Below are 14,877 nucleotides of genomic sequence, written 5' to 3'. Positions count from 1 at the left end.
TCAACACATGACGTGCAGATGCGGTGCCGAGTTCTGTTACGTGTGCGGATTGCAGTGGCGAACGTGTGGGTGTACAATGGAACAGCTTCGTGCAATCAAAGAGGCGGCCAAGTCTCGGAGGGAACAACGATTGCTGGACGAACAGGCGGATGCCGAAGAGCTGCGTGAGATTCTGGCTCAGATCAATGAATTTGAACGTCAGGAGGCTTTAAGGCTGGTGGCGCAAAGGCTGGAGCAGGAAAGGTTAGAACAGGAACGTTGGCGGGCCGAGGTCGAGGAAAGGCTCAGGCTGGAAGAAATTCGCCGTCAGGATGTCGAGATCAAGTACCGCCAGTTACAGGATCTGCTGGACGATTTACATGAGCTTCAACACGTGATGGCCGATTCCAAGCAGGAAGACGATGCCAGAGATTTGGCTACGGAAGCCGAACTGGAGAAGAAGCGGCTTGAAGAGAAGCATCAGGCTGAACGCAAGGAGTTGGACTCGTTGGTGCTGGTCAGGCTCAAAGCCAGGGAAGACCAGTATGAAAAAGAATATGCTGCTCGAGTGCACTTGGAACGCCAACTAGAGGACGACTACCTGGAGCAGCTTCGCGAGTTTTGGAGTGGCAAAGATGGAGGAGATGAGAGGATCGAAACAAGCATGCAGCCATTGCGCCAGCGTATGGATTCCGCATACCAGTCGTGGCAGAGGTGGAGAGACGACCAACTGGCCCATTATCGAGACGGACTTGAGGATGAGCGGACCGCAAAAGAAGATTTCATGTACAGTTCGAGTAAAAGGCTGGACGCAGCGCACTTGGACAAGGAGACGGAGTTGGCGAGGCGAATCGTGGCTGAGAAGCAGTGGATTCGGGAGGTGATGCTAGAGCGTGGGCGGTTGCTCGGCGAAATGGAGATTCGGGAGACGGAAGACGATGCGGACAGCCTATATGGCCTCGAGTTGGACGAGTAGAGCGGTTCTACTGATGACTACCCTAGGATGGATGGTGAAATTCGACGGTACGTAAAGTGTCTTTGGTAGTACGATCTATACTTTGGTATGTTTGATGTCGAGAACTAGAGCTGGATACATGGATTAGTAGAACAAACGCATTAGACTTCATTCGCTCTCGAGAAAGAAACTGCTGTTTAAATAGTTTTTCAGTTACTTGCGCTACTATTCTATGAGCAAGTATGAGCGAGTTACCAGTGAAGAGCAGTAAACGTGAACTAAGGCGGCCAGATGTTGAAACGCCATCCACTCAAGTTCTCTTCGCCTTTTCCCCCATAACTAGCAATTCCGTGCACGACATGATATTTGACTATACTCGATACTTGACACTGCGATAGGCATCCGAGGTAATCAACAAAGTGCTATATTACATGAAGGAGACCTGTGCGCAGCAGCAGATGGTCAGTCGATTCCAATTTTGCCCACCCCCCTATCATCTTTGGTGGAGTCGATGTGCTTGGAAAGGCCAATGTTTTTCAAGCTTCTTCCACGATATCTCAATAGCTGTGCCGGGTAAACAAGACGGACGATTATTTTCTTCAGGTTCGGCAAGATGCCGAGCTTGAAGATACCGAGGCTCATTAACAAGATCTCCTGCAGCCGAGTACGGTCAGCCGGTACTCGGCACCGCGTTGGAGGCGCCAGGAGGTGGTAAGAGAAACGGTGTTTCAAAGGGTCTGATTGGAAATGGACGGCGCGATGGATGAAGCAGTCCCGATTTAGCTGCGAGGCAAATCGCCAAGTGTGCAAGTCATCTGTATGGCAATACTAGCAGTAAAAACACGCAGTAGCACCTTGGCAGCGCCGGATATCAATTGCTAAAATTGCCATTGATGCAAAGCAAACCGCAATCATACTTGAAGGCGCTTTCACGCATCCAAGAGGCATGACGAAGCCCCTTTGACCCTCCCACGGCGCCAAAACAGTCTAAAACGCGCTACTAGCGTCTCACCCAGCGCTGTAAAACAGGGCGCTAGAACGATTTATGGGGGGGCGCAACTGCTGCCGCGGCCACTCACGAGCGCGCCCACGTCCCAGCTCCTCCACCTCCAGACTTTTGCACGTCACCCTGGCTTGTCAGGATTATTTTAGACCGCGATTGCTCGAAACCGCCCCCTTGGCGGGAAATCCTGCCGCCTGATAGGAGCGTTGAAGGGCCAAGCTTTTCATTGCTCAAGGGCCGCACGAGCCAATGCTTGCAGTCGACATGGGCTGTGGCCGGCTCTTCACACTTCCGGGTCAGGGCAGCATTCGAAGCACAGCGTGTGTCACCAGCTGTGCGGCGTCGCGCTACATCTGTGGGCTGTTTCTGATGGAAACAATGGAAACAATGGGAAACGGTACGTGAAACAGAAATGGGAGGAGACGGCGTCGAGGGCTTGGAGCCAGTGGTGAAGAAACGTGGGGAGAAGGCATAGGGGAGAGAACGGGTATGAATATCATCGGTACCAGCTAATGCTCTCGCTGATGCCTTTGCAGCTGCAGCAGCGTTGCCAACTCAGATTGGCGCTGGATCTAGAGCAATACGGAAGAACAGGGCAAGCAAAACAGAATGCTTCCACCTATGAAGCGGAGCCACGAGCGTAAAGCATTTCTTTCCAGGCTGTAAGCCAACATCAATGCATAGCAAACCACGAACGAGAGCCAGCAGATAGACGCTAGCCAAGTGGCTGTGTTAGCCATGGCCACCAGTCTGCTTTCAATAGAAACAAGCTTTCTCGGCATCCGCAATGCTGCAGCCCCTGGACCCCGTTTGTGCCTGATATAGCCAAAGGTAGGCTTCTATCTATTCCATTTCGAGATGGCAATCGTCTCAGCTTATGGTAGGAGACGCTACGACGCTGGTCCGGAACAATCTATGGCCAATACCACATTCAATCTGCCACGCAGTATGCGGTAGCGCCGCCCCGTGGGACATGGAGGCTCTCTCCTTTTAGCTCCATATAGGAGTCTATCCAAACAATCGGATAGCGCTACTATGCCTACTGCTATTTGTGGTTTGTATCAACTCATTGACTTTACGGCCGCTATCAGCAGTAGTACGGGGTGCTAGCACAGATATGGGCTTACACGGGGCTTATACTGACTCGCAAAACGGAATACGCTATGCATTTGTTTTCGCAAACAGTTTTGAAAGCGTCAGCGTCTTGATAGCCATGACCAATGATATTCTCCCCATCCAGCCCACGCCCCTCTATATCGACATGGGGCTGTGTGGTTGTAATGAGGCTTCTACAGTATATGCCCGGGGGCGTAGAACAACCAGGGGTGCTCCGGCCTAGTTTATTCCCCGGCAAACGTTTTGAGGGGCTCAAACATCGCTTCGCTGGGCGCTATGCCTATGCTTGAGGCCCATCATGGCTGCCTCAATGGAAGACGGCGGCTATCCGACCTGCCATGAAGGGACAGAAGCATATAAGACCAGCACACCCTCAGGTTCTTGAGATTTCCCTTGGCCCAGACAATCTCATCTTCTTCTTCAAGTGATACCCCCAAGCCTGCAAATCAACTTGCCTGTTTCTTTTCTCTTCCTATTTTAATACCAACAAACCAAACAACTCAAAACACAACCGCCAAAATGCTCTTCTCAACTCTTGCCGTTACTGCCTTCTCCGCTGTCGCCAGCGCCAAGACGATCCGCATCGACGTCGGCCAGAGCGGTCTCACTTTCTCTCCCAGCGACATCACTGCCGCCGTTGGTGATATCCTGGAGTTCCACTACCACCCCAAGAACCACTCTGTTGTGGCCGCCGACTTTGCTACTCCCTGCAAGCCCAAGGCTGAGGGTGGCTTCTACTCCGGCTTCTTCCCTACCACTGGCACCGAGAACGTAAGTTGACTACAAGCATCATAATGGAACTACATCAGACGTGCTAACAATCATCTTTCCAGTCCAACGTCTTCCAGGTCGAGGTCAACAACACCACTCCTATCTGGTTCTACTGCTCTCAGTCAACCGGCAACCACTGCGGTGCCGGCATGGTTGGCGCTGTCAACGCCAACGCCAACAAGACGCTCGCCGAGTTCAAGGCTGCCGCCGAGAAGGTCACCACCAATGAGTCTCCCAAGACCGGGGTGTTTGGTGGTAAGGTCCTCGCCTCCTCAACCACATCTAGCGGCGCCACCACCACCTCCGGCAAGCCTGCTGCTGCCACCACCAACGCTGCCGCTGGTCTCGGCGTCAGCGGCATGGCTGCTGCCGTTGTTGGTGCTGCCGTTGCTTTTGCCCTCTAAGCGCTGGACGCATTTAGACTGGGAACATACAAAAACTGACCGGGTTTTTTCTTTTTAATGGGGAATTGCGAATAAACATGTCGGCATGTACGATGAGTCAAAGATTTCTTCTCTTTTGGGGCAGCGTGCGGAAAAGTAGCCAATAATTCATAAACCCTGCGGGAATGGCTTCTCTGTTTCTTCTATCTTTTATATTTATCATGGTCAATTATGGTCAAGGCAATTTACATAGACGCCTTCGGGCAAGTCTTGGAGTTCAATATACAATGATTATACCTCCAATCTGAATTCTGTGCAGTGAAAGCAAAATACCTCTTCTTTTTTCCTCGACAAATTATACAACTCTATGCATAGTATTGAGCTCTGAAGTGAAACTGTGTCTTGGAGTGATGATTTGAGACGCAATCACTCGCGGCTCTATGCGGCTCCGTAGAAAGTAGACCCTGGAGACTTTTATTTTTATTTTGTCTTCTAGCTATCTACTCACAGGCACTTTATACTTCTAATATATTACAGATAATTAACGAATCAACCCTTTTCCCTTCCAGGTCTTTTATTATCGACAAAATACCCGACTAGCATAATACAAAAGTCGTTCGAATTGTATCTTCCCAACTAAGCTGCCAAGACTTTTAGGTCCAAAACTTAGTGCCTGCGTTTAACAGATCGCACTGTAAGGATAATCCGATCTGAGGCGAAGAAAAAAAAAAGGCGGCTTACCTCATGTATTCTCTCACACTAGCGAAAGGGCATCTCTCATAAACTTCCCTCGCAAACCTCATTAAGAATTAACATTTACTTTAGGCGTTTGGCTGGGCAGTCCGTCATGGGGTCCATCACCAGAGATGAAGATGTAGCAGTAGCCTGCCCGCAGTAAGTTCTCCCCCGGCAAAGAATATCTTTTTTCACCATCGTGCAGGGTAGGATTTTCACCGACGACTGACTTGAAGATATGATACCTAGCCCGCTTAAGATCTTTGATGCTGCGAGGAGGCAGGACAGGTTTTTGTATGCCTGTGCGCCGATGGTGCGCTACAGCAAGGTGAGTCCTATTTCATGATGGCTGCTTAAGCACGAGACGTAAATTATCATACAAGGATATGAAGCTGACTGTTGTTCAATCTATGTAGCTTGCCTTTCGCCAAACTGTTCACAAATATGGCGTTGACTTATGCTGGACACCCATGATTCTGGCCAAGGAGTTCAACAGGAATCAATTTGCCAGAGATAGCGGTACGTCTCTCATCAGCCACTAACATCATTTCAAATACACAATACACGGTGAAATGAATGAAAAAAAGAACCCCCCCCCCCGAGACAGGCACTGATGAGAGTTGAGACTCAGACTTCACAATCAACACCACAGGCATCCAGCCTCCCACCATTGTCCAATTCGGCGCCAACGACCCCCAGGAACTCGCTCGCGCGTCCACCCTCGTCGCACCCTTTGTCTCGGGCGTCGATCTCAACTGCGGATGTCCTCAGTCGTGGGCCTGTGCCGAGACGCTCGGCGCCGCGCTCATGAATGAGAGAGAGCGGGTGCGCGACATGGTCGTTGAGACGAGGCAGTATCTGGAGAGGGACGGATGGGGCGTCAAGATGGAGGAGGACATGCACAGTCCGAAAGGACGCAGCGTGAGCGTTAAAATACGAGTCCACGATGATCTAAGGTAAGGGGGGGGCCATTGTATAACACTATATACATATTCATCATCATACTCATGGATTTCAAAACTCAGGAGAACAATGGACTTCCTCGATACCGTCATCGGACATCCCCAGAACCGCCTCGTCGACTGGGTCACCATCCACCCTCGAACACGCCACACGCCCTCCACCACGCCCATCCGCACCGAAGCCCTCGAGATCCTCACGGAAAAGTACTCCCGCACACTCCCCATCCTCCTCTCCGGCGACGTCTTCGATCTCGCAACCCTCCCCATCAAATCCACCGCCAACATGCCCGACCTCGCAACCCTCACCGTCAAACAAGACCCCCAGGATACACGCACTTCCGCCACAACACAACCAAGGCCCAGCAACACAAATCTCTCCGGCTTCATGTCCGCCCGCGGGCTCCTTGCCAACCCGGCCCTCTTCGCCGGCCACTCCTCCTGCCCCTGGGAAACGCTCGAGACGTTCATGTGCAACGTCGCGCGGTGCCCGCTGCCCCTGAAGCTGGTGGTGCATCACGTACAGGAGATGTGTGCTCCTGGAATGGGCGGCGACAAGTCTGCGCTGCTGAACAAGAAGGAGAGGGCGAGGCTGGTGGAGTTTACAAATATGGCGGATTTGATTGATTTCTTGGATGACAAGATGGAGGAATATACGGGGCAGAAGGGAGGAATGAGAAGAGACTTATAGAATGTCCGAATATCTAATACAATTAGTCAAATAAATCACTTGGAATAAAAAAAAATGAATGATGAATGATGAGTAAAATAGAAAAAAGTTCGTCTCTCCTTGGTATTCGTTTGATTCAAACATACGCTTCTTCGACTCTTATGAAACATGTATAGAGCAAGATATAAAAACTAGAAAACAACACCCACTCTGTTCAAATCAGTTATAAGCCGGTCAAGATACCCTGTATGCCCATAGACCCCGAATCGTCTCGCTTCTGCACAAACGCCTTGAAATCCGCCTTGGACAGCTTCCCCCTCACCGAGCTCGACCCCGGCGCCAGCGTCCTCACCTTCTCCCTCAGCGCCTCCGGCCCGACAATGAACAGCGATCCAATCTCCGTAAGCATCTCAATCGCCGTCTCCACGTCCTTGGCCAGCGGCCATGCCCGCAGCGTGGCAACGTACTTTGCAATGTCCTGCGTGACCATCAGACCACCCGTGGCATTGACCTGGAACCGCTTGAAGTGGTCAAAGAGTTGCGCGTGGAGCACGAGGCCGAGCTCACTAAAGAACTTTTCCGCGTTGTGCCCGTCAATGGCCTGGCTTGCGTGTTGGCTCGCCCGTGCGAGGAACTGGCAGATGTGCAGACATGTACCGGTCTGGAGCGATTCCAGCTCACCATCCTTGGGCCTAAAGTCCTGCTTTTTCTGTGTGCCTAGCGATTTGATGACCCAATTTACAATGACATCGATGGATACTTTCATAATGGCGTTGGTCTTCTTTTCGATGGCGTCAATAGCCATTTTCTTCTGGGCTTCCATGCTCTTGCGTACAGTCGTGTTGGATTCAGCGAGTCGAATGAGCACGGTGCTGATGAAGCGTTCCATGAGAGCCGAGATTGTCACACCAGGCCGGATAGGTGGTAAATAAGACATGTCTGGCTCCGTCTTTGTATTCTCTAGGACGGTGGCCTGGAAGTGTGCTGCGTCCAGCGCAGTGTCGATGTAAACTTGGCCCATGTTTGTGAGCAGCAAGTTTAGCAGGATGTTGACGTCTTTCGGTGTGTCGAGTTGAGATCCTAGCTCGAGGACTCTCTGGACGCTCTCCGCCATCCATTTCAACATCCTCTTGGCATTTGCCACGCTAAGTATTCCATCTTCGTCTGATACTTCAATCTCGTTCTTGTCCTCTCTGTCTCCCTTGTCCTGAAGGCCAGCAACTCGCAGCATCATCGCTTTTTGCGTCTCCGACAGCTCAGAAGATTCGAGTCGCTCGAGATACGCGTCCTTGGCAGATTGTATGAGTTGCGTGCCTTGTTGGGCCAATGAAGCCATAAACCCGGATGGCGCCTTCTTACGCCTTGAGTGGAATATGCTAAACTTGAAAAGCAAAGAGCCGTAGAGTTCTTCCAAGCTCTTCCTTTCTCGCTCAATATAGACACTACCCACAAGAAAAGGGACAAAGAGCTCGTCCAACTGCTGGTCTAGAGCTTGTGCAATTTGCGCCGAGCAAGGCTCTGGGTGCTCAGTCAGGCCGTGCATCTTCAAATCTTCCACTAGAGAGCCGATATAACTCCTGGACGAGTGCAAGGATCTCAAAAATGCCAGTATTGAGACCGATTCGGCTTTGTCTAGAACCTTCTCCAACCGCTGCTGTATAGACTGCTGGAAGACTCGCTGAATGAACTTGATGAGAACCGTTTCATAATAAGGAAACGCTCGTTTAATAATGAATGATTCTTCCTGCATGACGATCTTGACTTCATCAATTAATGACTGCAAGCTCGGCTCGATACCTGGAGGTTCGATGTCCGGATCAGCCAAAGCTTCCCACATTTCGCCGTCAGCCGCCATTTCGTCACTCATAAGCTGATCTCGGTCAATGAAGAATTGATGCTGGTTTACAAAGACTGCAATGACACTCGCCCCTCCGTTGAAATCGTACAGCACTTTTGCGCATTCCATCATGTCATTGAAGTTCTGCCGCTTGTAGCTGTTGTTGAACTGCTGCAGCAGATCTTGTTCCAACGTCTCGCAAAACTTCTCGAGGATCTCACGGGTATTGCGTGCTCGATTTGTCAGTGTTGCAAAGCTGGCTATACTGGCTCTGTTGCCATTCCGTGTCCCCCAGGCCAGCGGGTCGAGCTGTTGGCTGATTCTCATTAGTTGGCGAGCAATGACGGCACATCGCACTTTGTTCTCGGCGCCGCCTTGCCGCCTAATATCTTCAAGAGAGGATAGTAATCCGGTTTCGCTAAGTTCCGTCCAGCAGCTTATTAAGAAGATTGTATCCTGTGCTCTTCTTCTCTTCTTGTCCAAGTCGTCCAGCTTCTCTCCGATCTGAACGGCGATGTTTCCGCCATTATCAGCCTTCCCGTTTACATCTTTTCCATTGGTACTGCCGGGATTTAATGAGATGTCAAGGGCTTCGAACGATTCCATGGTTTCGTCGAGCTTACGGCCGAGGGTATCGAGTGTCTGGTCATGTTGAATTTCGGCCCGGCGCACTTGGGAAAGAAGCTCGGATTCCCTCTCTTGGAGCTCGTCTCCAAGGACGGCAAGTTGAGATAAGGCATCTGAGAGAATTTTGTCAGCATAATTGTCCCCCTCCTCCCTCTCTTTTCTCAGGACTGCATCTCGTACTCTCAAAGCTGCGGATCAGCGGCTTCGGATCAAATGTTGTGGATTGTGTTGGCCCCGAGCGACGGCTAGAGGGCATAGCACTCTCTGCAAGACTATCCACAAAGTCCCTGACTATGAAATCCTTGTTGGAGAAGTCATCGAGGCTGAAGTTGGGGCCCTTGGGGAAGATGCTCTTGGGCCCGCTGGACCGATCCATGGTTGGCGAGCGTCAGGGCGAAGGCGCATCAGCGAGCTATGTGTAAGTTGCAATTGACGACCATCTGCAACTCCCGCTCATGAGTGCAATGTTCGACGGTCCGTCCAGCCAATCTGTCGCGTTGCGTCGTCGCGAAGCGCCAGCCTCGTGCGATTGTCGCTATTCGTGGAGTGCCTGATAGATACCTAGGTATGTAGCTCTGCCTCCTTGGAATACGTGACCCTGTAGCAAGCAGCAGAGCGCTATGATGCCTGCCGAGCCCCGCTACGCCACTTCTCCGGCGGCCTTGGAGCTGCGCCACACCCTGCCGTGGCTCGTCGGACCACTCAGGAGAGAGGACACATGCAAATCACCAGGTACAATTTTACAGGTACCCAGTTTGGTGAAAGACAAAGCAGCTCATTTGCATCGCCTCTCGCCCCAACTCTTTTCTCCCCAGCAATTTGCTGGATGGCCACGTCTTTGATCCTCCTCGTCCACTTGCCAGAAGGGCAGCCGCCACAACTGCAAGGGCGCGCACCGGCTTCGTTACCCTGAGATCGAGCTTTTGCCAACAACAAACCACCTAATACGACCGAGCTCGAAGCTTAGATCCTTGTACTTCTACAAACCTCGACTCTGAACAAGTTCGTTGTGGGTGAGACAGTCTTTCGAGACTGCAAATATTCAACATGCCCATGAACTTTGAGAACACCAAGGCATACAGAGCCGATGAGCAACTGGGCCATAGCCTTCTATCAGAGGCACAGAGACAGGCTATCTTCAAGGTAAGAACAATTTGCGACATCCAAAACTATGCTATGCCTCTCTGACATTCTTTTGAACAGGCCTCGCTTCCTTCGCCGAATGATGGATCGACCATCGTGAACAAGCCTGGTCAGGCACAGCGCAGATCGCGACTCGGAGTCCGACGGTTTATAAAAAATCAAATATTTGTCTTTGTATTCGCCCTTATGCATGGCATCTTCTCTCTCTATATCAAATCGCGACAGACATGGCACGGCGTGTCTTATCAGATATCTTCTATTCTCTACTACCACCATGCCACGCCGCAGTATATTCGACGAGACATCATGGGACTGACCAAGAGGCCCAAGCATCTCAGCACAATCTTGAAGACCGAGGGAAATCATAGGGCGAAGAACGACCTCGACCGATTGATTGAGGAGACAGCTGAGCTTGCCACTTGGTGTGCATGTGCAGAGATTCCCATGCTTTCAATATATGAGAAATCAGGTGAGCTCACAATCAGCCCTTTTCTGGACATTTGATAAGCCAGTAAAGCTAACACTACATTACAGGTGTCTTGAAGAAGCATATGCCTCGAGTCTATGAGGCCGTCATCCAGAAATTCACTTTCTACTTTGGCGCCGAGCACCCGACACTCTCTGTAACTTCTCCCCACCAGGATGAATTCCCCACTCGTATGCTGGAGGAGAGCAGACATGGACACTTGCAGCTTCATCTGATTTCCTACCAGGATGGAAGAGAGTCTATCGTGGATCTTACGAGAACTCTTGCCGACATGTCGCAACGGGGCAAGATCTCCCCGCGAGATATTTCCCAAGAGCTCATTGACGCCGAGCTATCGGAGGGCATCCTTCCAGAGCCCGACTTGCTGATTCTATTCACTCCTTACGTCGAGCTGTCGGGCTATCCACCGTGGCAAATCCGACTGACTGAGATCTTTTGCCTACAAGACAACGAGACGTTCGGGTACCAAGTGTTTCTAAAGGCTCTGAGAAATTTTGCTTCTGCGCAATTCCGCCGTGGCAAATAAATCAAGCGAAAGCTTTTTTTCTCTCGTTCTCCTAAAGATATCCATTCTCGTATAGATAATGCATATACTTTTTCTATCATGAGGGCTTCCACAGCACCATGGCTCGACTCGTCTTATCCCAACGATAAACGGGACCATTTCCGACGTTATAATTATAATAGTTTTCTGTCCCCTCTTTGATCTTGGCCCTTCTGAAAGTTATATTGATTCTTCCCCCATCCTCTTGATTCTTCCCTGTGCGTTTTGGTATAGAATGGAGCCAGTTAGACTGTGTTTTCCCTTTCATTAAGATCATATCTCCAGTATTTAATGGAAATTTTATAACTTTTGATTTGACAGGTGGATTTGTTTCCTGGTCTGGAGGCGCTGGCTTGTGCTTCATCAGAAAATCTCGTCGCGCGCCCAGCGAGAAGGAAGCAATGGCAGGCTCTTGGCCTAGAAATCTCTCATCATCGCTGTGAAACGAAATGCTGTCTGCGCCAGAAGCATAATAGTTGACCAGACAGAAATTAAATTTGCAGTCTGTAGCTGCCTCCGTGGATTGCCTAAGCTCATCGAGACATTGTGGTAAAGGCCGAGGAGAGGACTTCTCATAGCGTCTGTCTGACAGCACTTTCATTCCTGTATTTGCATCTACCACTGCTCCTGTCTCGTCAAACTTTGAGGTTTCGTCGAGTCCGAATACCGTGGTCCATCTTTCTCACTCATTTGTATTAGTTACACATTTTCTCCTTTGTCATATAGATTGAGCTATTGTATAGATTTTACCTTGGCGTGCGCACCTGAGTTTCAATGCCTCCTCGTTTGATTTGATACTCTACTTTATAAAAGGGCAATTCTGCTCGCAAATGCTGAAAGATCTGACGCGCAAGGTATTCGGGAATATAAGGCTCGTAATACAACAGATCCAAGTCTGGCTCGTTGTTGATGACCCGAGCAGGGCGAGCTGGTAAAGATGACAGCTCTTGGCTTACTGATGCTGGAAAATCAGTTATTGGAAATGGATACTTTTGATGCTGCGATGTTGTAGTCTATATGCTCGTCAGTAACCAGAGACGCAGCTTATATGTCAGTTATAGACATGAATTTAGGCGCACAATCTCATCTTGCCCATCTGGAGTACTTCTTTCCTCGACGATGTCGACGCGGGATCGCTTTGGAGCAGAACTGAAGAAGGCATCAATAGTTCTTTTCTGTGACATTATATTCTGTAAGTATATTCAATTGTGTTCTTGGAGCAAGCACAATGTGTAACGAGCATAAATAACAGAACGTGTTGATTTCCCTGGCAGGGAATCGTGACATCACAAGCCCAGCCTGAGCTCGCGCCACAGCGTCCCTTTGACCCACTTCCATCGCAGTTGAGATCCCTTCAGCTGCTGTGGCGGTGCAGGTACCAGGAGATGTACTCCGCACGCAAAATTTCACTCTCAGCCTTGGAACCCTGGTCTCAGTGAGTAATAGACGACGCTTGATCAGGCATATTCGACATGGAGGTGAGTTCACCAGACGCTTTATGATGTTACAGCTTATATATGCTTATTGCTAACTATGAGTTTCTTTTTTACTTTGGGAATCAAAGGAGTCAGATAAAGAGTATCTCATGAATCTCTTCCGAGCCCCTGCTGCCGCCAGGGCAGCCAAAACACTGGACAGATCGCTCTTTTCAAGAACGCTGCCCACGGCTGCAGCCTCTCTAAAAGACAACAAGCTCATTTCAAAGTATCGCAAGCAGCTCGAAAAGACAAAGGAAATCTTTGCGTTGGACAGATTCGATGTTTGTGCTGCAGACCCCGATGCGGCTCTTGCAGCCCGGGGGAAAAAATGCCTTGTGCTGAAGCCGCATATCAAGCCAGACGGTATGTTTCCATTGAGTTGGGGGAGTAATAATGCATACTCTCATAGTTGGAGAAGATTTGATAAAAAAAAAAAACTAACTTTTGTATATCAAAGTGCCGGAGACATGGAGCCCGATTCTGCAGGAGGCTTCCAAGTTGGGAGAACTGAAGATTGTTCCGTATGAGGTGCACATTGGATATGATCTCTGGAGTTACCGTACGAGACAGTCAAAAAGCTTTGCGCTTACTCTTACTTGTGTGAATGTCTAAACTGACTCTGAGAGAAATAGTTGATGTAATGAGATCTATCCTACCAGAAGACTTACACGGAGAAATCCCCGTTGGCTTCAACACAGCAGGCCATGTCGGTAAGATAAGACTCCTTTGCTCTCAATAGTTGCATCTACCTCACAAATGGAAAGCGACCAAAGACTAATCCAGTGGTGTTTTGAAAGCTCATCTCAACATAAGAGGGCAGTACCTCCCTTACAAATCCATCATCGCCCAAGTCATCATGGACAAGAACCCAACCATCCGCACCGTCATCAACAAAGTGGACAACGTCGGCACGGAGAGCGAGTACCGCACCTTTAGCTACGAGGTTCTCGCCGGGCCCGACGACATGCTCGTCGAGGTTAGCGAGGCCGGTTGCCTGTTCAAGTTTGACTACTCAAAGGTCTACTGGAACACAAAGCTTGGCACAGAGCACCAGCGCATCGTCAGCTTATTCAAGCCTGGCGAAGTGGCCGTCGACTTGATGGCCGGCATTGGGCCATTTGCTGCTCCTGCTGGGAAGAAGGGAGTGTTTGTCTGGGCGAACGACAAGAACCCCGAGAGCTACAAGTATCTTACTGACATTATTAAGAGGAACAAGGTGAGTTTCTGCCTTTTTTTAGTTCTCCCAACCCCCCCATTCCGTCGACTAATCTCCCACGGAAACAGGTCTCTGAATTTGTCAAACCCTTCAACTACGACGGACACGAGTTCATCAGAAAATCCGCCGACCTGGTCCTGGAAGCATCTCAGCGCGGAGACTGCGCACTCATTCCCCAGAAAGTATCAAGAAGCGCCCCAGGCCCACGGCCGGAGCCCATCCGGATCCCCGTCCCCCCCCACGGTATCCCACTATGTCATGAACCTTCCCGCCTCAGCTATAGAGTTCCTTCACAACTTCCGCGGTCTTTACGAGGGCCACGAGGACCTCTTCGCTCCTCACACCGAGACGAAGCTGCCAATCATTCACGTCCACTGCTTCGCCGTCAAAGCGGACGACTCTACGCCCCTGGACGACATTTGCCAGCGCATCGAGAAGGAGATTGGTGTTCTCTTGACGCCTGGCGACGACGCGGACAAGGACGACCAGGTACTCATCCACGAGGTCCGGGACGTTGCGCCCGCAAAGCGCATGTTTTGTGCAAGTTTCCGCCTGCCCTCAAAAGTTGCTTTTGCTCCACGATCCTAAGGCCGATGCTAAGCCGACCCAATCGCCATTGTTCTCGATATCGTTTCCTTTCCAACCCTACAGTACGGGAAGGCGTACGCCTCTTACGTGTTAGTCTAAGATGGGGGGAGGGGGTTAGAAAGAAAAAAAGATTTTTAACAAACTGTACTCGATTTTCCCCCGCCATGGAGATACCCGCACGGAGTAACTGATCAGCGGCTGGCTGGGCTGGGCTGGAACAAAGGGGTCTTGAGCGTGAAAACCTTATCTTCTAAAGGCCCGGACTCGAGGAAGCGCCGCCATGACGACAGATCAGCCAAATCAAAATCACCGTTCTAGGTCGACTCCCGGCGCCTTCTTCCTTTTTTCCCCCTTCCCTAACAACTTTCAACGTTGGATGATAGCGC

General features: G+C 50.4%; 7 protein-coding genes across 7 annotated transcripts; 5 read left to right on the top strand and 2 right to left on the bottom strand.

Moving 5' to 3' along the window:
* Positions 1–7: 7 nt before the first annotated feature.
* TrAtP1_003461 (uncharacterized protein) lies at positions 8–955 on the top strand (the record flags this gene model as incomplete). The annotated part of the gene is made up of 1 exon (XM_014087403.2): positions 8–955. One exon carries the CDS (start codon positions 8–10, stop codon positions 953–955), a length of 948 nt encoding a protein of 315 aa, XP_013942878.2.
* Positions 956–3,572: 2,617 nt separating this feature from the next.
* TrAtP1_003460 (uncharacterized protein) lies at positions 3,573–4,228 on the top strand (the record flags this gene model as incomplete). The annotated part of the gene is made up of 2 exons (XM_014087932.2): positions 3,573–3,824; positions 3,887–4,228. 2 exons carry the CDS (start codon positions 3,573–3,575, stop codon positions 4,226–4,228), a joined length of 594 nt encoding a protein of 197 aa, XP_013943407.2.
* Positions 4,229–4,972: 744 nt separating this feature from the next.
* Positions 4,973–6,663, top strand: TrAtP1_003459 (uncharacterized protein). Its single transcript, XM_066111895.1, has 5 exons — positions 4,973–5,101; positions 5,192–5,270; positions 5,359–5,461; positions 5,574–5,898; positions 5,968–6,663. The coding sequence occupies exons 1-5, from the start codon at positions 5,055–5,057 to the stop codon at positions 6,590–6,592; spliced, it is 1,179 nt and encodes a 392-aa protein (XP_065967975.1). The 5' UTR covers positions 4,973–5,054; the 3' UTR covers positions 6,593–6,663.
* On the bottom strand, positions 6,664–9,611 carry TrAtP1_003458 (uncharacterized protein). Its single transcript, XM_066111894.1, has one exon. The coding sequence runs from the start codon at positions 9,012–9,014 to the stop codon at positions 6,795–6,797; it is 2,220 nt and encodes a 739-aa protein (XP_065967974.1). The 5' UTR covers positions 9,015–9,611; the 3' UTR covers positions 6,664–6,794.
* A 471-nt stretch (positions 9,612–10,082) lies between these two features.
* TrAtP1_003457 (uncharacterized protein) lies at positions 10,083–11,191 on the top strand (the record flags this gene model as incomplete). Its single annotated transcript, XM_014087929.2, has 3 exons — positions 10,083–10,178; positions 10,239–10,647; positions 10,713–11,191. 3 exons carry the CDS (start codon positions 10,083–10,085, stop codon positions 11,189–11,191), a joined length of 984 nt encoding a protein of 327 aa, XP_013943404.1.
* A 509-nt stretch (positions 11,192–11,700) lies between these two features.
* TrAtP1_003456 (uncharacterized protein) lies at positions 11,701–12,305 on the bottom strand (the record flags this gene model as incomplete). Its single annotated transcript, XM_066111893.1, has 5 exons — positions 11,701–11,736; positions 11,829–11,886; positions 11,960–12,137; positions 12,200–12,222; positions 12,289–12,305. 5 exons carry the CDS (start codon positions 12,303–12,305, stop codon positions 11,701–11,703), a joined length of 312 nt encoding a protein of 103 aa, XP_065967973.1.
* A 376-nt stretch (positions 12,306–12,681) lies between these two features.
* TrAtP1_003455 (uncharacterized protein) lies at positions 12,682–14,682 on the top strand (the record flags this gene model as incomplete). The annotated part of the gene is made up of 6 exons (XM_014087927.2): positions 12,682–12,687; positions 12,774–13,050; positions 13,145–13,246; positions 13,320–13,397; positions 13,485–13,903; positions 13,972–14,682. The coding sequence occupies 6 exons, from the start codon at positions 12,682–12,684 to the stop codon at positions 14,680–14,682; spliced, it is 1,593 nt and encodes a 530-aa protein (XP_013943402.2).
* Positions 14,683–14,877: the final 195 nt, after the last annotated feature.

Source organism: Trichoderma atroviride, chromosome 2 (assembly GCF_020647795.1).
Source record: "Trichoderma atroviride chromosome 2, complete sequence".
NCBI lineage: Eukaryota > Fungi > Ascomycota > Sordariomycetes > Hypocreales > Hypocreaceae > Trichoderma > Trichoderma atroviride.
The sequence above is the reverse complement of the archived record's forward strand: the minus strand, read 5'-3'. Positions and strand labels throughout refer to the sequence as shown.